The 22,499-nt window shown below is 36.6% G+C and overlaps 1 protein-coding gene across 1 annotated transcript in view; it reads right to left on the bottom strand.

Moving 5' to 3' along the window:
• Positions 1-422: 422 nt before the first annotated feature.
• The window catches only part of LOC140140736 (uncharacterized), a 30,910-nt gene continuing 8,833 nt past the window's right edge, over positions 423-22,499 (bottom strand). Inside the window, exons 9-17 of the mRNA XM_072162486.1 lie at positions 22,040-22,163; positions 17,219-17,517; positions 16,263-16,400; positions 13,133-13,249; positions 11,940-12,021; positions 10,717-10,844; positions 7,928-8,089; positions 6,372-6,497; positions 423-692 (exon numbers count right to left, since the gene is read on the bottom strand). Coding sequence (XP_072018587.1) covers positions 423-692; positions 6,372-6,497; positions 7,928-8,089; positions 10,717-10,844; positions 11,940-12,021; positions 13,133-13,249; positions 16,263-16,400; positions 17,219-17,517; positions 22,040-22,163 — 1,446 coding nt within the window. The remainder of the gene's footprint in view (positions 693-6,371; positions 6,498-7,927; positions 8,090-10,716; positions 10,845-11,939; positions 12,022-13,132; positions 13,250-16,262; positions 16,401-17,218; positions 17,518-22,039; positions 22,164-22,499) is intronic.

Genomic DNA, 22,499 nt, shown 5'->3' with positions numbered 1-22,499 from the left:
TATACTTAATACATATTAATCATGTCAAAATAATTTACTGCAACTTTCAAATCTTGGGTTACATTGATTTAAATGTACGCTGCGGTGTCAAAATGCACAGAAGTAAATTCTGCTTCCAACTGCTTGAAATACAATCGCCCGTTTTTGAATAATGACCATTATTCAAGGGGGGTTAGTTACCTTTTTTGATATGTTTACTAATTAGACATTACACTTCAAAGGTTAATGGAAATCAGTAGCCTTTGAATTCCACTGTCCCGTTTCTTGTTTATCTTGTTTTTCAATTCAGTTTTTGACTACATGCTTGATGCTTTATATCTTTTGTTTGGTAACTTGGTACATTCAGAAATAAATCTAATTAAGTTCTTTAGCATTCTTGGTTAATCGTTTAGCTGTGGCTTTAGCAGTGTAGTACATATAGTTCACAGGTGACCATTCTGATATGTTGCACTCCGAGCAGTGCTCCCCTTTTTCACATGAGGAACATGATTCCTGATATTTGGTGGTGACTGTGATCGATATGATGCATTAATGCGATTACCCATGACTGATGACTTATATTTATACTTTTCATCCATAAAAATAGTTCTGTGGATTGGAAAATGCTGCGGTGAGTGCGGTGGTTGGCTTTCGTAGTTGTAGTGATGGTGGTTATGCTGTTCAGGTCCCGAGTTTGCTCCTGGATTAACTCTCTGTAAAATTGAAGGTAATTATTGGTTAAGTTTCTCTTATAACTTAGGCAATGTGCAGTACGTTAAACCTACCTTCAACCAAATTTCCATCATATCCGTCATTGGGTGACGTATGTTGTCATCACCTGCATAGTGTGTAAACATGACCCGGATGGACCAATATGTTACATAAGATAGTCTTTGCTAATGACGATGATTTCAGTCGCCCATCCCATTGTTAAAAATCCCTGAAAAGAACTGTCTTTAAAAAAGGGAACGCCATGTTTCATAAGAACTGTGCATTAATAGTGGTAATTTGTTTTGTGTGTGGAATGATTAGCAGATGGGGAACATAGCCGATAACACAAGGATTTTAATCTAAACCTCCTATCCGTCTGCCCAGCAAACACAAAAACGTTTTAAAAACGTTTTAAATAAGTTATATTTTGGCTTTTGGTTTAGGTAAAACGTTTTAATAACATTAAAATGTCGGGTTATATAAAGGTCATGATAACGTTTTAAAACGTTTTGTATGAAAAACACACTACAACAATATTTTGAAATGTTTTCAAAAAATGTTATTGTAAACTATTTTTGCAAACATTTTTGCCAAATATTGTGTCAATACTTAAATAACATTATGTTGAAATATTTGAACCCATCAAACACAGAAATGTTCTTTAAATGTTTTTTCAAAACCTTTTAATAACATTTAAATGTCGGGTTATATAAAGGTCATGAAAACGTTTTTAAAACGTTATTGAAAATATTTTGGGCAAACATTTTTCGCAAAATATTTTTTCAACTCCCCAAAATAACATTCTGTTTAGAATGTTTTTATCAAGTTTTCAAGAATGTTTTTGGAATGTTATTAAAACGTTTTTATACCATTTATATAACCCGACATTTAAACGTTTTCTGTAAAACATTTTTGTTTGCTGAGCTGAAGATTATCAAAAATGTTTTTAAGGTTATGAAAACGTTTTATACTCTTAATATACCCTTTATATAACCCGACATTTAAACGTTTTCTGACAACCTTCTATAACCTTTTGCGAATGATGTCGAAAACGTTTTGTGTTTGCTGGGTGGGTATTCTATACTGCTTGAAAGCAGTTGGTGCAGCCCAGGGGTTGTGAACTCAGTTCCAAAACTACCACCCAGGAAACACAGAAACGGCAGGATAGTGAGGGCATGTTATACCTACAGTGGTCCCTAAGGTTTCGGAGGTTCAGGGAATGTTCTTAAATGTAATTAGTCCTAAAATGACCAGGGTCATCATTTCCCCACATTTCCAAGTGGAGGGGGAAGTACTTGAATAGAACATTACCTTGTGACCATCATATCCATTTGCTTGGGATTTGTCCCACATTTCAACTTCAACCTCCTCTACAAAGGCTGGATTGAAATGCGGTCCTATACTCGGCACCCTGTTTGGCTCTCCCGTATTCAAATGTAAACCTTTATCCTGCTCTGGTGTGACTGTCCTTGGTGGCACTTTTTAGTAGACTCTGCAGCAGGCTTGGCAGATAGATATGGATCTGGCCCAACAAGACTTAATATAACAGGTAAGAAAACTAGGCCGTGGAAGAGACCAAATAAAACCACTAACAAGAAAATCTGCAGAGAAAAGAGGCATAATAATTTACTGGCTTTTAATTACGTTTGAAAGCTACAAAAGTCACATGTTTTTTACTGGATCTTGCCAGGTGTCCAAGGGTGGGATGTTCTTATATCTTGTTCCCATAATGTACGGCTAGAATTAAAATAGTCCAACAAAAGGGCAAGGGGTGTTCTTAGATGAGAGGTGGATATGGGGATGTGTAGCATATTTCAGAAGCATTTTCAGGCTCTTAGAATTTATAGTATAAAATGTATATTCTGAACCGCCTGTATCAAATATGTTTTATCTTGAGAAATGTATGTAACGTTTTAATGATCAAAGTGGAAATTTGATCAAAATCCAAATTTCTTTCTGTGTATTTACTTGAATAAGACCACTCTTTTGATGGAAAAGGCATTTTTAAAATAGCTTTGAAACACCAGACGAGGATAAAGGAAAACCAATACATCATCTTGTACCATGTATAAGTGTTTCAAGGACCTTGTGTCATATTTGTACAAAATAAATGATAGAAATACTTACTTTAAAAAATGTTGTGGATATATAATGCTTAGATGCTACTAATAATATAAATGCAAGAAATGTACTGAATCCGCCATTAAATACAGCAGCACCCATGCAGCCTAGGGTAGCTATTGTTCGATCTGGAAAGGAAGTTATGAAGATATGCGTGTTTTCAATTGTGTGTACCACGGAAGATTATTTCTCCCATACTCTGCTGGCATATTGTTGATTTCAATTGCCGGTCATGTTCCGCCGAAACTTGCCATTAAAACAAATTAAGATATAGTGTATACGAAAGAAGTAACGTCCTTCTTTATCATTATTTATATGCTAGTGCATCGGACTACTAAATACTAAAATATTATACAATATATTCAGTTATCTCTTGTAGCGAACATGTTTTCTTCACAATGTTGACATGTTGTGATATTGGCTAGTTCAACTGTAATACTCTGCACTTGCTAGCTGTCCCTTCTTTCCTATAGATTATGCTCAGGTACCTCTTGCAGTGAACAATCTTTCCCCATGGTGTTTACAAGTTCTGGTGAATGATGCAGTAGCCTCATTACCTATTTATATACGTCTGGAACCTTTCTATATTCACAGATTATCCATTGCAATATTTATATCTTCACCATCGTATATAAGGCATCCTATAATTACACAGAAGGTCGGGTGTTCGAGCCTTGTGCCGGCATATCCAGGCCGGGGTTGCGTTTATTATCATAAGTTGTGTTGTCTAGTTTATTTGGTACACTATACCTTCTTTCTTACTCACCATTTCTTGTCCCTGAGAATATCATAAATGTGTGGCCTATATGGACTGAGTAATCTACAGCTAAACCGATGGCAACAATGAGTTGAATTGCGACCACTGTGTCTATTGTGATGCCCCATAAATTAGCGCTCCTGATAGGTCAACCTGAAAATAAATGAAACAAGACAATGGTTTTAATCACTATGCAAGTACTTCCCAACCGCCTTCGTCCATCATAGGACCTGGACTATTTGTCATCTACTCTTCACCTATCCAGGACATCATAAAAATAAAACCATATAATCGCTCAAGTGCATTGGCTAAGCTCGAGAAATACATTGAGGACATAAGTCCTCAATTGGCAACAAGTTATGTTAAATGGCACTAAAACCGAGCTGTTGCATGTCACCTCTCGGTTTTCCAAGAGAGTATTCAACGTTGACATTACAATTGGAACTTCTTCTATCACTACATCTGTCATCTGAGGAAGTTCGCAACCTCGGTGTCATTCTGGACAGATGTCTCACCATGAGTAGTCATGTCAACAACATCTGCAAGAACGCCCCTTATGCCATTCATTGAATCGGAAAGTTACGCCGTTACCTCGATGCTGCAAATACCAAAAAGCTTGTTCACGCTTTTATAACTTTTAGATTAGACAATAATTGTAACAGCATAATGTATGGTCTTTCGAACAAAGATCTAAACAAGCTTCGAATAAGACTCACTAACGGGACCACATTACACCTGTCATGTTCCAGTTGCACTGGATGCCGATCCGTCAGAGGATAATTTTCAAACTGTTGCTTCTAACGTACAAAGCATTGAATGAACAGTATCCAGCTTATATCTTATTACTTGTCCATTTATATCACCCCAAAGACTTTGCGATCAGCTTCTCCAGGAATCCGCGTGGAAAACAAAAATGTACGTCAGAGGCTTCTCACGCGTAGCGCCAGTTCTGTGGAATAGCCCCCTTTCAGCTGCTCCTTCTTTTTTCTTCGATCTCCTCAGATTGTTTATCAATTCAAATCTTCCTAGTCAAGACATACCTGTTCAGTCATACCAACGACTACTAAATTTCTGCTTTCCTTTTGTGCAATTACGTGTGTTATTTGCTTGTGTTAATGCATTGTTGTCTGATAACCAATTCAATATGTATTGTATGTGTGTATTTGACTTTTTATCATGTTCTTTTACATGCTTTTTAATGTACTTTTAAGGTAGTAAAAGTTTTGTAGATTCTGTAGCATACGTTTTAAGTTTCTATTCTTGTTCTGTAAAGCGACTTGATGCCTTTGGTTTGGCGCTATATAAGTCTGTGAAATGTGGGGGACAGACGGGGATTGCAAGCTATGACAGGGATTTAATTGGTTGGTGTGCGGCAGGGGTAGGGGTTTGCAGCATTTTGTAACATTTGTGGCATTTCCCGACCCTGCAACCCGTAGGATTGGTGCGGGACTGCGGGTGGAGTTAATTTGATGTTTAATGGGCATGCAATGCCTACAGAGATCCACAGGGGTCCGAAAAGTACGAGCCCATCATTAACCCATATGATATGGGTTGAAGAAGTGCTTGAATAGTGCATTATCTCCTTGAGTCAATCTACCCCTTTAGAGTTCTCTTTTTACCTCTCCCCTCACTTTGTCTATTCTTAGTACAGGGAGCTATTGAGTGATTTTTGAGGTAGCATCTAGTTTTCCTACATTAGTGGAACCAATATTTTTGGCATCCTTACACCCCAAAGATAAAGCTAGAATTGGTTTCATTTTTATATGCCCTCTATATTTCCCACTAGGGGTCGATGGTCATAATGGGGGCAAAAGTTAATATCTCAAATAATCCTCTTATTGCTAGAAATATAAAAAAAAGTCTATTGTAAAAATGATCTCATGCGCAGATGCCAAATTTTCAAAATGCCCGATACAGTCGAAATTTAGGAAAATAGGAAAAAAAAATTGAGAAATTTCTAACCTCAGAATCGGATGAAATTATGGATGAAATATTATGCTTGTACACATTTCTGTTGGACTTTGGTTGTATGAACTCGGAATGGGGACATGACAATACAAAAATGCATTTAAATTGTGAATTAAGTATATGTTGAAGATTTCTCTCTTATGGTAAGGGGAGTAATTTGGGACCAGTTTCGATGAAATCGGACAATTCTTTTATTTTGATCTCTGTGTATGACATTTTTGACTTTTGACCTATTCAATCTTATTTGACAATTGACTGTTTTCTTCCATGTGATGAGAGGAACAATTTGAGATACACTACAACATGATGGGACTTTGCTTAAGTTTTGCCCCCACTGTGATCTTCGACCCCTCATGGGAACCACAGGGGGCTTAGAAAAAATGCAACCAATTAAATTATTATTATTTCAGGTTTAAGGATGCCAAAAAAAAATTGGTTCCGCTAATGTAGGAATATAAAATCCCAAACCCATAGCGCCCTGTACTATCTACCTTCTCTTTCTATCACTATTTTTCTTTCTACATAATTATACGGGCTGTATATTTGTTTCTAATTCTATATTTATATGCGGCTGTATTTGAAATAGTTTGATACTTTGAAACATTAAATAAAATGTTTTCTTTCACATAAAACTGATGAAATGAATCTTTTTAATAGTTCTCTATTTTAAAATGATTGGCATTTTGGCCTCATTTGCGAACCCATACAATTCTTCTTGTGTGTCGTAGTATATTGAGTGCTAATACCGATAGGCCAAGCACCAACCGCACTCGCCTTATATCTGTATGACTACTTTCTCTATGGCTATTCCTTTTACTTTCTGCTAATTACCTACCAATGTGAATATGACACAGCAAAAGACCAATACTGTCTGCAAGATGTTAGCTAGTAAAACCAGAACCACAATAAACACACATGCTGAAGCCAGTCCTAAATTACGAAACAATTCATGCTGAATAACCTGTCATAGAAAATGCAAATCAGCAGATTACAAATAAAATTTGATTATAAAATTGATTTCATAAACCTATTTGTCAGTCGTCAATACTGGCATAACATAAATGCATGTGCAGTGTAGGATTCTAGTCTCGTACGTCATTACTGGTTGATAAGGGCCCGTTCACAAGTACTTGTTAGGGGGATGATGCAAAAAGGGGAGGGGTCCAAAACTTTCCTAGGAAAATTGAGTTAATATGCTTTTCTATGGGGCTGACCTATAATTTTCATGTCAAAAAAAAAAGGGGGGGGGGCTGAATTCGCGATGAATTTTTTTTGCATCAGGCCCCCTAACAAGTGTTTTTGAATGGTCTCTAAATATTCATACACTCTTTGAATCATATAGCCAATCATATGTGATTCTTGTATTATTGCACTATCGCTTAGTTTCGCGTACTTATTTGACATTTTTATTAAATATTTATCTTGTTGTCAAAAACAGCACAATAGTTAGGTCAAAAACTTCAATTTGGTGACCACTCTCTGGCTAGTAAGGTTTGACGATTGATTCGACTTCTATGGACCATTTAGAAAAAAAATAGCCTCCATGTCCCTCGCGAAAATCCCGGCATTTTTCGCTAGAGGCCAAAATCCAAAATGGCCGCCGCCATCACCACATTTAAGTTTTGAACCAGAGCACCTATAATCATGCACAAAGACACTTTTTCGGATATGTCGACTACAAGGATTGCGATTCTGACATTTGTTTGACATTACGGCATCATTTTCACCCAGAAATCCAAGATGGTGGCCGGCACCATCTTGAAAAATTTAGTTTTGAACCAGAGGACCTAAAATCGTGTACAAAGACACTTTTCCGGTAAGTCGACCCCAAGAAATCCGAATCTGACATTAATTTGACGTTATAGCATAATTTTTGCCCATAAATCCAAGATGGCCCCCATTTGGTAGAGCATAAATGTGATTTTTGAATGAGAGCAGAAGCATAAGTGTGTCATTTCCGCCTTATCTGGGGTTCATGTCCCTTTTATGGGGTTTAAACTGCCTTATCTTGGGTTTACATCCCGTATCTAGGGATAAGGACGTAATGTCAAAGTAATGTCAAGTTTGAAATCCTTGTGGTCGACTTATCCAAAAAGTGTCTTTGTACACGATTTTAGGTCCTCTGGTTCAAAACTAAATTGTTCAAGATGGTGCTGGCCACTAATTTGTTGTCTACAAATTTCAGACAATTTTGTCGTATATGAAATAGGATTTATGATAAATGATGATACCTTATTGCTCGAGAGATTGAGCACATAATGCACTTGCGATGAATCTTGATGCGACCAATGCACTCCCCCTGCGTGGCTCGTGTATCATTAAGTGAAATTCTCTCTCAACAAGTGATGCGCGTTTATTAATTAACTTATTAATTTTACATCTTAATTATACCTTGTTGGCTTCAAAGGCCAGATAGACTTCAGAGTAACCAAATGCAGCATCCTCTCCAGCTGCAAAGTTTGCCTCTCTAGCAATACCTCTCACATTATCCATACCTGAGACTTCTTCCACTGAGTTATCAAACAGAACATGAGAGGCTGTGATTAGGGACACCTGTATTTGGTATTGAACAAAGAAATACATATAGTTTTATTCAGTTTTGGAGTTAAAGGTCGTGCTTGTTAAGTGCGATGACAAAAGTCCTTGCTTTTCATCAATAGCTATTAAGCTGTTGATGTGCTCTTCTTAACAATACAATCATATTTCCATAATATGTCCTGCGGTTCTTGTGCTAAGACCAATAATATATCAAAACGAATGTTATGGACGTTTTCATTCCCGAGAAAAACCATGCACATGGGGTGGAAATGACACCGTTTATACAAAGCACTGACATCTCCCTTATAGTACCCTTCCTCTTGTGTATCTGCTTTATTTATCTGGATGTTTTGGGTGCAAACATTGTCTTCTTTCAGCATGGTTCGATCAATATCTATTGATAACAAATTTGCTTCCGGTATTGCGTTTGCAAGCGAAGTACACACGCAATTTGGAGGGTGGAAGCTCTATAGTCCGAAGGTTCTTTAATCCGACGGTTCTTTATTTCGAAGGTTCTATAATCCGAATTTTAAAAAAGGCTCCCTAATCCGAATATTAAAAGAGGTTCTTTAATTCGAATTTTAAAATCGACGAACAAAAGAAGAACGATTCGGAAAAAGGTATACGAAAGAAAGAAAAAACAACGAAAGACAGAATGAAAACGAACACAAAAAAGGGACAAGCAATCCCAGAGCCAGCCGCCATCACTGCCAATTGCATGCATGTTACCCGCTCGCATCCTCAATAAAAGCCAGCCAGGATATTTTACACCCCCTTCAAATCGAAAGATAAAATCTATTCTGTAAACAAATTTGTTTTAGACAAAAGCCGCAGCATTTACATGCATCGCAGGATGGCGCTATTAAAACTAGAGCTCAAATACACCGTAGAGAGTTGAGTCTCTTACTAGTATATAATATTATAACGGAATGAATAACAGATAAAAATGATGAAAATACCATCAGAATAAAGATAAACGTCAATGTATGCTACGGAAAATATCCAGAAAAAGCAACCATGTTGAACTTCATCGGATATGTATTTAACAATTGATGATTTGACACTGAAACAAATGATGAAAATAAAATTCGAACTATAGAACCTGTCTACCAATTCGGACTAAAGAATAAGGTATCTGTTTCGGACTATAGAACCGTTTTGCAATTTCGGACTATACAAGCTTTTTTAAAATTCGGACTATAGAGCCTATTTCCATATTCGGACTATAGAACCCTTTTTAAAATTCGGACTATAGAGCCTATTTTCATATTCGGACTAGAGAACCGTTTTTAAAATTCGGATTAAAGGACCTCTTTTAATATTCGGATTAGGGAACCTTTTTTAAAATTCGGACTATAGAACCTTCGAAATAAAGAAGCGTCGGAATAAATAACCTCTTTTTAATTTTTTTCGGACTAAAGAACCTCTTTTAAAATTCGGACTAGCGAATGCTATGAACACATGTTCGGACTAGCGAACCTTCGGACTAAAGAACCTTCGGATTATAGAAGCGTCGGATTATAGAGCAGTCCCCATTTAGGTGATATATTTGGCAACGACCGAATCTGCAAGAATTTGTATGCATAATTATGCATTTTAGCACATGTTTCTGATGGTATACATAACTTGTTGGCGGTAAGTGGGGCATACCTTGTGGATCACGGAATGCCTTTTTAAGCATTGTATAATGTTCAGACATATTTTTCAATTGGAACCTGATTTGCCATCGAATTTGTTATCCAGTTTGTCGGTGAATAAAATTGTATAGGAATATTTAAAATGCAATATATTTCATAGACCATGTTCCACTACTATTCATCACAATTTGTCATTAGATGAGGTCCGTTGAGTTTAGAACAGAACCATCAACACAGGAGCAGCACCCTATGGGCCGACGGCTGACAGAGACACAACGGCCAGAATTTAGCCCATATTTTTTTTCTGCGCATTTCGTTTCTTCCTTGGGTTTTCGATCACCGTTTCTTTAATTATCACTAGAAGCCATTTTTTCCGTGAGAAATCGGTGACTGGTTGCAAAACCGTGAAAAATCACGGTTGGATCACAGATATTTCACAGATTTTTTTTAACCGATCACAGATTCTTGTCTCCTACCCAGCAAACACAAAATGTTTTACAGAGAACGTTTAAATGTCGGGTAAATATAAAGGGTAAAAAAACTTGTGAAAACCTGATGCAAAACATTCTAAACAGAATGTTATTTAAAAAAATGTTTGTCCTAAATATTTTACGTTTTAAAAACGTTTTATGACCTTTATATAACCCAACATTTGAATGTTATTAAAACGTTTTGAAATATCGTATTCATAAGAGTTGTGTCTTTGCTCAACCGATTTCAACAATTTCAATTTGAAATTTCGTTCCTCAAAAGAGGATTTTATTTACAGTATTATATTATAGGCCACCGGCCCCAAAATTCATTGATAATAACAGGAAATAATTTATTATAATTCGCTTAAACAATTATCTCTTTTCTTACAACAAATGAGGCCGTAAATCGGAGCTGAAGGATACATGCATTGGCTGATGATTTTAAATGTTGACATATATTTCTTTGCTTACGATATACAAGGGTGAACATAAACTGGTACCATAATTCTTTTGTTTTCTGTATTATACTTACAATAATCTTATCATTGGAAGACTCGTCTTCATTAAATAGGATGTTATTTGAGAACCTGAAACCATACGGGCTTGCTAGGAACTCATCCAGCCAATCATACAATACTGTTTCATTCTTTGGCCACATATCTGTAGTAGAGATGTCATAAAATGGGCTATTCCAATTGAAATTCATATACCCACGGGGAAGACATGGCCTTAATCTTCCACACATGGAGTGTGCAATTTTTTGAGGCTCAAAGAACTGGAGCAGATCCAAATGTGGGGCTTAAGTAACTGCCGGAGAGTCTGAAAAAGGGACCCTTGACCGCCGCACATACCCGTACCACCTTAACATGTGAGTGCCCCTCCCCCCCCCCCGGGATCTACTAATCACTCTGATCTTTTTATTTTTACTCTGAAAAGTGACATGCGCTGAGATATTGGGGTTGAAATGACTGTAGCCTATAATCTGTTCGCACAAATTTTAATATCTTCCCACAGATTATTATAATTTATGGGCCACAGGTTATAATATGTACCCCCAAATTTTCTAAGACTATGTTACACCAAGCAGATTATAATCTTTGCAAACATTGTATAAAACATAGGTGCGAACATATTACAGAATATGTAGGATCAGATTATAATTTGTGGGATCGGCATTATAATCTCAGGTGTGGAAATCTGTTGGAACCGTGCAAGGGGATTATATCGTCATGGACAAAAACTTCGGATATTGTCAAATTTAGGGCAAGCCCATCTAAATCTGAATTTGACTATCAAATGTTGATGATTAGGTTTGATTTGCATCACATGCGTCAGGTATCATGCACTCACATTATTTTGTCACCATTATCAACATATTTGTTTTTTAAATGTGTCAAAATCGAGATAAAGCTAATAATAAGAGTTGATATGGAGTTTCCCGTCGCCCGCCTGCTTAACTTTTTTATGCTACGTCAGAAAGACAATTTTCCGAATAATATTCAATAATTTGTCGTTTTTACTGAAAGCTTTGTGTTAACCAATACCTCCTGCATAAGCTCAATAAACTCAGCAAGGCATTGTATATTAACCTGTTATTTTCTTGCTTTCGATATTTCGATATTTGTTAGTTACCATTAAAAGGTGTTTATAATGAATGTGCCAAAAAATTAACAAATAAGAGTCACCTCATCACCCGGCCAAACAACGTATAAATGCTCTTTGGGTGTATCTCTACCCTTCCTCCACCTAACATACCTGCATTTAAATCAGGATCATCAGCTTTAGCAATACTAAGCCAGGATTCATAGGATTCATACCAACTGGACACTGAAGAAGACTACAACAAGAACAAAAATATATAATACAACATTAGTTAGGACATTAAACCAAAGTTAATAAAACGTTCGAACATGGCATACATATCTTTTTCTTACGTTTGTTGCAGAATTTTTGCAATTTTAGTGTATCAATCTTTCTTCTTTTTGACTAGTTTGTCATAAAAATTTAACTTCAGAATTTAAAAAATTAGATTCACAGTTTTGATAGGTCTGTTAGTTGGTCAAAATATAGACAATTTACATGTTTTGACATTCCTTTTATTCATCTCGCAGCAGCCTATGTATGTAAGACAATAAGATGTGTAACTTAAGCCCAAATCCTAACCATAAACCTATATCCGACCCTATAATCAAAACCCTGGGCTTAACCCTACAGCCTAATGCTAACCCCTACCCCGACCTTATCCCTAACCCCACCCTAACATAAATGCCCTAATTTCTAACCTTTTTTAAAAACACTTCTCGAACTTATGACCCTTCGTACTAAAGGGCCTTCCGATTAAATCGAATGCTTTACAGTATATAATGTATTATTGTGTGTTCCACTGAATGCATTCACCATGCTTAATAACCCATTCTTGTTATAGTCAATAGAGTTATCTTAAACATCTCAAAAAAAGTAACTAACCCCCTTTAAATAATGGCCATTATTCAAAAAGGGGCTATTGTATTACAAATCTGTAAAATGCGTTGGAAGCAGAATTTATTTCTGTGCATTTTGACACCTCATATGATGCGATAGCCCAGAAAACAATAAAACACCGATCTATTTAATGTAGTGAGGTCCATATTTGAAAGTTGCACTTACATACCAATTTTTACAATACAAAAACACCCAGATATCATTACACAGATTTCCTCCCAGTACACTGAATACAAAATCAATACAATTTACTGCAACTTTCAAATCTTGGGTTACATTGATTTAAATGTACGCGATGACGTCAATATTTATTCAATTGCTGCGAATGAGGTGTCAAAATGTGCAGAAATAAATTCTGCATCCAACGTATTTTAAAGATTTGTAATACAATCACCCGTTTTTTAATAATGGTCATTATTTATGGGGGGTTGGTTACTTTTTTTGAGATGTTTATTTATCTTATTTACCTGTATCCATACACTATTCATGAAATTCTGGTATAAGGCATCCATTTTATCTCTTTCATTGTAATAGTCTACTTCATCTAAGTAAATTGCTGTTCCAACACCATTAGTGGGGAAATACTGCAAAAGAACAATATGACAGTGAAAGATGGAAATAAATACCCATTAAAAATGAAAGAGTATATGAATAATTGCATATAAAATACAAGCTCCTTGACAATGGCCAAAAGAAACACCCACACCCCCACCCCCACCCCTACATACTCCACGCACAAAACAAACTAACACACAACAATATTGTCACAAGCATTGAATGGATATTGTATAACTAATCAGCTAGCACATAAGTAGTGACATAACTTAATTAACTTAGGTACATGACTCAGAATTGAAAACATGCCGGTATCAAAAGAGTGCATGGAATGAATGAAAGAAACCAATTCGGGCTACTAAATAACAAAATTAATCATGGATTGTATTTCTGAATAATTACGTTTATTATATTTTAACAAGATGAACAAAGCAACTGTATCAAGTTCATATATTATGAAAGAAGCCGGGATTTATAGTGCGCTACGCACTGACACAACGCATAGACGGTGATCCACAAGCCTCAGCACAATTTACATATTGTCACTGACGACTAAGGCCCCGCAATCACACAATAAACCATTTAACAACAATGAAACAAATTCATCAGGATCGTTCATAGTTCATTTGATTGATAAAGGTTCTTTTTCAGATCCAATTAAGGGCTGGGGTATGAACGCTTGGACAGTATTTATTTTGGGACATTAGAGCACATCAGACATATCGAATTGCATTCTGAATACGAAGAATGTCATTCTGATATCAAATAATTTTGATTTTTGAAATTCGCAATTTAATACACATTTTATGGCAAATCATTAAAATTGATATTTTTGATATTTAACAGTACTTGAAGTAAACTTTATAAATCTGATGATTTATACTTAAAGTGTATGTAGGTGGGATGAAAAGCCGACGATCAATTGAAAATTTTGACCTTTCGTATTGAAGATATGGATTTTTTTCCCCAAAACACCAAAAAAAATTAGGTCTTTTGGGGAAAAAATCTTTATTTTTAATATGAATGTTTAACATTTTCAATTTACTGTTTGCTTTTCCTCCCTGCTACATATACTTTAAGAATATATCATTAGATTTATATAATTTACTTCGAGGACTGTTATATATCAAAATTTGAAAAATATCAAATTTTATAATTTGTCATAAAATTTGTATTATATTGTGATTTTCAAAAAATGTAAATTATTTGATATCAGAAAGACATGCTTCGTATTCAGAATGCAATTTGATAGGTCTGAGGTGCTCTCATGTCCCACAAAAAATACTGTCGAAACGCAATAAACGCTCATTTTAGATCCCTTAAAATGATACTATACTCACTCAGAATTGGATATTAATACAACAAGACCCAAAACCTCGGCCAAAGGACACTGCTTAATGTTAATGACCTCACGTAGTCCACTCAAACCGATAGCAGTTGACCTTTTCATGGAGTGGCCCGAGGAAAAAGCGATTACAACAGCCCCGTTCAACTGCAAACCGTCTCTTTGGAAGATATACGTCGACAATATGCTAGAGGCCATCAAACGTGGCGAGGCAGAGAACTTGAGGCAACATCTCAACCAAGTTGAGCCGGCGGGCAGCATCACGTTTACATGAGGAAGAGTCCAATAGAAATCTGCCTTTCTTAGACACGCTAATCATCACGAGGCCTGACGGTACCACGAAACTTTGTATTTATCGCAAACCAACTCATAATACAGATCAATACTTACAATTCAATTCACACCACCCACTACATCAGAAGCTAGGCGTCGTAAGAACTTTGCTTGATAGAAAGGACACTATTGTAACTAAGACGGAGGACCAGAAAATGAGGAGTCGCACATAAAACAAGCCCTCGCTAGATGCGCTTACCCTGAGTGGTCCATTTATAAAGTAAAAGCTGACAAAGAGCATCCGAAACCCAAGAAAAAGCCCCTAAAGACAGCAAGGAGAGAAGCAAAGGTCGTGTGGTCGTCCCATACGTGGAGGGACTCTCCGAGAGGGTTTCTAGAGGTTTTTAAAAAACATGGCTTTTCCACCAGTATGAAACACCACTGCACGATACGCAACATGTTAGTTCACCCGAAAAACATGCGCGACCCGCCGACCCGGCATTACAATCAGCAGAAGTGATCTACGAGATACCTTGTCAGAATTGCCCCAAAATTTTATATCGGGGAAACAGGTCGCTTGTTTGAGACTAGACTGAAAGAACACAAGTCAGAAAGCAAAAAAGTAAGCGCCAAGAGCTTTACCTGGTCACAAAGAAAAGCATCCGCTTCAAATTCACAAATCTGCCATTGCCGAACATGCTGCAAACCAAAACCACGTAATTGGGTGGGAGGAGGCTCAGGTTATTGATCAAGAATCCGACAAAACTACACGCTGGCTAAAGGAAGCAATCTGGATCAGGAGTAGGGAAAAGACACTATGAATAAAGACGAGGGGCCTACCGACTGGACAAAATTATTTTATGACCAGGTCATAAATACTCGGCAACAAGAAAGTTTGGTGATGTCATCAAAACCAGACAGAAGTGTTGCCGGTGCTAAATACATCTAGAAACACCAGTGCCAGAGTGAACAAGATTCCTGATAGGAATTGAAATATTTTTGAGTGAGTAGTATCTTTTTAATTGGATCTGAAAACGAACCTTTATCAACCAAACATTTAACAACAACTCAGGGACTATGCAGCTTCAATAGCGAACACCATAGACATTCCACAAATGACCTTCGCAACCAGGATCAGTTCCCGCTTCTTCCACCGTCAAGGTTCGAACGCACAACTTTTCGCACCATAGTCGAACGCCGATATCGATTGAACTCAATTTCTTCCGACTGGGTTCATTTCTTCAGAGAGGATACATTACGCCCGACTGGGCGCATTTCCACATACAAGAGGTATTTTTGCCGCGACTGACTGACAAAATTGTGAGCATTGTAAATATTCCCCGACTGGGTACATTTCCCTTGACTGGGTCCATTTCTTTCGACTGACTGACAAGAGCGAGGACGTATACAGCATTATAGTTTACCTTCTCAGTTGCTGTGAAGTAAGCTCTAGTATCGCCATCAGCGGGTAGGAACCACTTCAAATCAAAATTCTGCTCCCATGTGACGGTCCCCCAAAGGCATACACCAAATAAACAAAATGTGATCACCAGCACAATGACCTGTAGGAAAATTAAATGAAATAGAGGCAAGTTCATAACTATCAAATTGTTGATCAAAAATGTTATTTATCACTACTTTGTCATGATGATTAAACAAACAACACGTAGGTGGTCATGATTTTATTTCACAAACAATATGGGTTATCAAAAGGTTTGTGCCTAAATATGATTAAATTAGCAAGTTGACCCAGATTGCATTAAAATCTAAATTTTGCGAGTTACCCGCGCAACTTTTAAACAATTGTTTTGAACTTTGTATTGGATGTAAGCATAGTTGTTTACACCTTTAGCTCAGAAACGCATTATAAACTTTAAACCGCAACTAGTTTAACAACAGTATGGGTTAACAGCTTATACATTTATTGTTAAAACACTACTTATTCCGTAATAGTTTGAACAATTTAATCCATTGTGGTTTAAATAAGTCAAATATACTGGGTTATAGAATTGTGTGTTATTTTCTTTTCAAAAAAATTGAACTAAATATGTTAGAACAAGGCGTTTTGCATAAGTAATTTTGAACCTTTCGAACACTTTTTCCTGTGTCTGCTAACATAAGGAAGGTCAACTATTGCAGGGTATATACACATCATTACACCTTCCCTTAGCCCATGGTCACTACCAACCGAATTATTGGTCTATTTTGATTGGTTACAAAGAGGGCTAAATCAGGTATTGAGCCAATAACAGATATGATAACAAGCTTCAAGAATGGTCATGATTTTTGCTGACATGGCTCAAGACATGGCTCCTACTCAACATTGTTACGATATCTTTATTGGGAGCTCAGATGATTATATCAGAAGCACTGTATTTACCTTGACATGAATATTCAATAATGCCTGTGAATAATAAGTGTAGAAAAATTCTTGCAAGAGCGCCCTCTGTCCACATTTAGAAGGCTCGTACTCCTCGATGTGTCGAAAGCAACAGCAGCACGCATCGTACCGTCTCTCATATCGCTTACGGTCGATGACTAGCCACGCCAGGAAAAATGTTATACCGTAGAAGAATAGGAACATGATACCAATTCCGCAGTATATACAGAACGAACGTAGAGCTGGGAGAACGGTGGTGGAGCCGATCAGAAATGCGCAGAAATCTGTCACTGATGTTACTGTGATTGAAACACCCTATTGAGGAAAGTAACCAATTTAAAAACGTAAATGGCTACAAAAATAATACTTGCACCAATGATTCACGAGGTTGCTATATATCTTCAGTAGATAGTAAGGTAATAGTTCCAGTAGTACTGTTAGTCTAGATAGCAAGGTAATAGTTTCAATAGTACTGTCGGTCTAACCGAGGGAACATAATTTCAGAACCGCGAATAAAGACAGTACATATTTGTTTTATATAATTCAAAACAAAATTACTAAGCACATGTACTCTTTATTTTCTATCCTGAGGAAACATCACAAACTATATTTTGTACAGCCTAATTTTACACTTCAGATAAATCAAAAACATGCTAAATCGGACTAACAGCAGCGAGTAATCGTGTGCTAAAAAGTTACGAGCACATAGAGGGACTATTTGCAGATAGGTACTGATGGTAAATCTATTCACCGTAGAAGTAGTAAGGCTTAATAATTACCATGATTACCTTCGCAGGTGTAAAAGTTTTTAAATGTTTTTCCCTCAAATATAAGTAGGCTACCCTCGTCAACTGGGGTGTATGTGTATGTGTGTAATCATTTAATGGTGTACGGTATTTATACGATATCCTTATACCCTTATATATGGGATTAGGCTGGAATGTCACTTATCCGTTATCTCGGCTGTTTATGGTGGCGACCAGTAGCGTTATTCTGAATCTGAATCGACACAGGTGGTTTTGACGTGTTCGATGTCACTACAATGTTTACATGTCGCTATGGTAATTAGCCCTGTAACATCAATTCCTCTACGGTGAATTGTTGGAAATATAATCCACTTTTAACTAATCTAATGAACAAGAATATTTTAATTAGGAATATAATAAACAAATACATCATTTCTTTTATATTCATTAACATAATAGCGAGCATTTGAATATTGGCCAGACACGGTCATCTTTCTGGACTTGTATAGACATAATTTGCATTGCATTTCCTAGTTTTGTTACTTACTGAATGCTTGAGAGACCGGGCCACTTGTTCCCTAACATCCAATTGTTTTCATCTTCTGATAAATTATACCAAGCAGTTACCAATACAAACATGTCATCCACACCAATACCTTGAAAGATAACATCAATGTATATATTCCTTTTCTTGTTATACAAGTAGACCAGGGATTCTAAATGTGGGATAAGCGACTGAAATCACGTGACAATTCGGAATGATATGTCCTAGGTCTAGACAATAGGCGGCCATTAGCATAATTAGCGGCCATTTTGCTTCATACATGATGTTGTTCAGTTGTCGTAATACTTACATAAAAATATGTAAGTTAACAGGTTTAGAATTTTAAATTATATGTTGAACATACAATATTTTCTGTAGTAAATCGGTGATTGTTGAAATACGAGGGGCGGTCAAAAAGTTCGTAGAACAAGGTATGTTTCTTACGGTAGTGAATTTGGCCTCATTTTAAAGCTTGTTCCTTCAAAACATTACTGCAGAAATATTAAGTTTTTGCATCACATTATATGGGCAGGACACTCTGCAGAGGAAGCCTACCTCCATGAATTCACAGGTACTACCAGAAGTGAACACAGGGTCATCATGGAAATTTCCCCAACCGGTGGTGAAAACTCAAATGAAATTTAACAATGTACAGTTCTTCAAAATGGTGATGAAGTCCTTGATATTCAATATTAGCGAAATGGTCCTTGGAGTTCAAGGATGGAATGAGCGTCCTTGGAGATCATCCAAGGTCCAAAAGACTTGTCGACGTCACCAATAATGATGTATGTGCTGGTACAGTGTCATTGATAATGAATAAAGAACTAAACAAGAACGAATTATGGCATCTCTGATGAAAGCGTTTACAACATTAATTCGTTAACATTAGGGTATTCCAGGGTACCTTTTAAGTGAGGTCCCATAATCTTTATGCAAAAAATTAATACAATTTGACATAATCAGGTCCACGTCTTCTATAGATTTAGAATGAGGACCGAGACAAATTGCAGCTATATTAGGTTAAAGGTGATAAAACATGCATTAATCACTGGAATTATGAGTCCATTCAGTGGACGCACCTGTATTTCCCACCCCTAAGAAGATCATCACTCTGTCACCATAGTGGAAGGTCTTCATCGCCGTTTTCTGAAATTTAGTTAGAGTTCATTTGCCAAATGAAAGTACAATCATAGGCATATATAATACAATTTTGAGAGCAAAATTGAGGCAAACCATCAGGTTGGTGACAGGAATGAGACTGTTCTGGGATTGTGTCCTAAACCTATTCTCAGTTTGTCAAGCTGCCATTCGCGACAGAGGGGTCAGTTAACTGAAGCAACCAAATTGTGGTCCAGGCATATGACCTCCAGTTAGTGAAACCTATTTTAATTTTTTAAGCCCTAACTTCATAATATCAGGTTTGCTGGTGATCAATGCTGATGAGTCTTCACTGAACAGTGGCTCATTTGTTGATATAAAAGGTTTCATGAAAATTTGCGACGGGTGTATTAAGCTATGCAGAGACCATGTTTAACATTGAGATAGAAAGAATTTTAAGTACCTTGTTCTACGAACTTATTGACCGCCCGTTGTATTATAAGCTTGATAGAATTATACCGTCTGAACAGCTAGTATTCTTCTCCATCGGCATTACTCGTATGAACCCTCGCCGTCTTTAATATACTTAAAGTACATCACATAGGTTTTAATTCAATGGTCACTATGTGGGCATGTAGTCCATGTAAGTATTGTTTAACCCGAAGATATTTTCCGTCAAAATAACACGCGCATTTGCACCCAAACGACCTAAGCTAATCGTAGATCCATTATTTGCGCTCATTTTAGTGATACAATTTTAACCCCAGCACCTTACCCGGGGGTAGGACCGGCTATCAAAGATTACCATAGAGTAGGATTGGTGAGGCCCAAAATTGGTTTCTAGAGTAAAATTTTAATTTCGCTCTTTTGAAAATATTCCCAAAAGCTACTGACTTTTTTACTGATTGGTTAGGATGAAATAGTCATTTCTTTTTATATTTAGGAGACAATTGGGCGAAAATTGCATTTTTGTAGAATTTTTAGCCGGAAATCGATTCTTTCCTATACTTTTGTACATAGTCAGAATTTCCAAAATTTGCATAGGCGCCCTCACATTATGACGTCATAGTGACATTATGTGGGGAATGTTTGTACATATTATGGACAGAGGAGACCCATAGCTATACGTTGGTACCAAATATAATGGTATATGATGTTTATTATTGAAAATTAGTGGGGACCAGATCACTCGCAATGAAGCCATCATTATGGACGGCGAAACCTCAAGTCGTGAGTAAAAACAAAATTGATTTGTCAAACAAAAAGAAACAATCTTATGGTCTGCAATCCTGCTGATGCATCTGTGTAATGTCAGCAGAGTTATGCAGATAAAGAAAAGGGGTACTCACTCAAAAGTATTTGATTTCATTTAATTCTATTCTGGTTTTGGAATCTGATGTTGATGACATCCCAAATATCCTTATTTTTGTGATGTCATGCCGTAAAATAATCGATAGTTATGTGCTTACATATCAATTTGTAAGCGCTCTTTAGCAAAGTCATAGTTCATTGAATTTACCAGCTACTTTATGACAAAAGAGGCGAAAATAGTAACTTTTTGCACAATATTTGCAATTCAAAGAGAATTGGCCATTACTCATTCTAATGACACTAGTATATGAACAATATAAATATAAGTGTGCTTTTTCATTTAATGACATAAAATTAGAAAAACAATATTGTAAGGAACACTTGAGGTTTTGACTTTTAAAACCTACATTTTGGTCAAAAAATGTGCTTGGATAGGTAGTTTTCAACAGATTTACCACATTCGCCTTGCTATAACATTGTGCGTTTATCTGTTGACCTAATGATGAAAAGTGTCTTCGGGGAAGTGTTAGCTTTCGTTTGATAAAAAAAAAATCTGATTGGATGAAGAGAACACTTAAGGTTTCGACAAAAACCAATCACAGAGGACCAATGTCCCGCTAGAAGCTCCAGGGCTCTTACGATGCTATACACTCAACCGTGTAGTGTAATCAAATACTTTATGAAGACAATTCACTGCTTACTTAAAGAGCTCTTTGACAAAAATGTGTGCTCAGGTGTATCGAGGTGGAAACTGTGCGTAGATGGGTTATAAGAGAATCGTTTTTGTATAGAAACCTTTCCATATGCTATCGAGCGCTTTTGAAAACATGCAATTGAACCAAAGTCTGGCTCTTTACCAACTGAGCTGATGGGGATGAGACACACATTTGCAGATTTACTTGTTTGTATTTAACTATGTGTATCGATAATTTGCTTAAACCCTTTACACTTTTGTGGATGGGGCTCTTCATTTTTGCATGTTTTAAAAGCGCTCGACAGTAAGCATATATGCTAACTATCGAGTTTTTACGGTATATTTTAATTAGAAAAAAATACATACTTTCATACCAAAATTGACCTATAAAAATAGAGCTATTGTTATACCAGAGACCAGGAACTTACCCAAAAGCAAGAATGGCAGAATTGAATGAACAGGGCCATAGACCAGACCAAATGCAGATGCTAATCCCATAGCTGATAGGATGGATAGACCCACAGCTAGGATGCCAGCCAAAGACAAATATACCTAGATTAGAAAAAAGAATCAAGGGCAAAGTTTTCAATTTTGTTTTCAAAAATTAAAAGAAATGGGTGTGTGATGTGTGGGGGTGGGGTGTGTGTGTGTGTGATGGGGGTGGTTGTGTGGGGTGTATTTGTAAGGGGTAGAGGAAGTGTATAATGAGGATGTGTCCTACTCTTACCTTGTGTTCAATCAAAGTAAACTTGCTCATAGAAATAGTAATATAGACGATAAGAAGGCAATACCCAGCAGCCAGCAGTTTCAATAGAAAATTGTGGATACAATTAGGTTATATGCGTGCTATTTTTAAATATAATATAGGCCTATATACCCCCAAAATGA

This window comes from Amphiura filiformis, chromosome 2 (genome assembly GCF_039555335.1).
Source record: "Amphiura filiformis chromosome 2, Afil_fr2py, whole genome shotgun sequence".
Lineage (NCBI taxonomy): Eukaryota > Metazoa > Echinodermata > Ophiuroidea > Amphilepidida > Amphiuridae > Amphiura > Amphiura filiformis.
The sequence above is the reverse complement of the archived record's forward strand: the minus strand, read 5'-3'. Positions and strand labels throughout refer to the sequence as shown.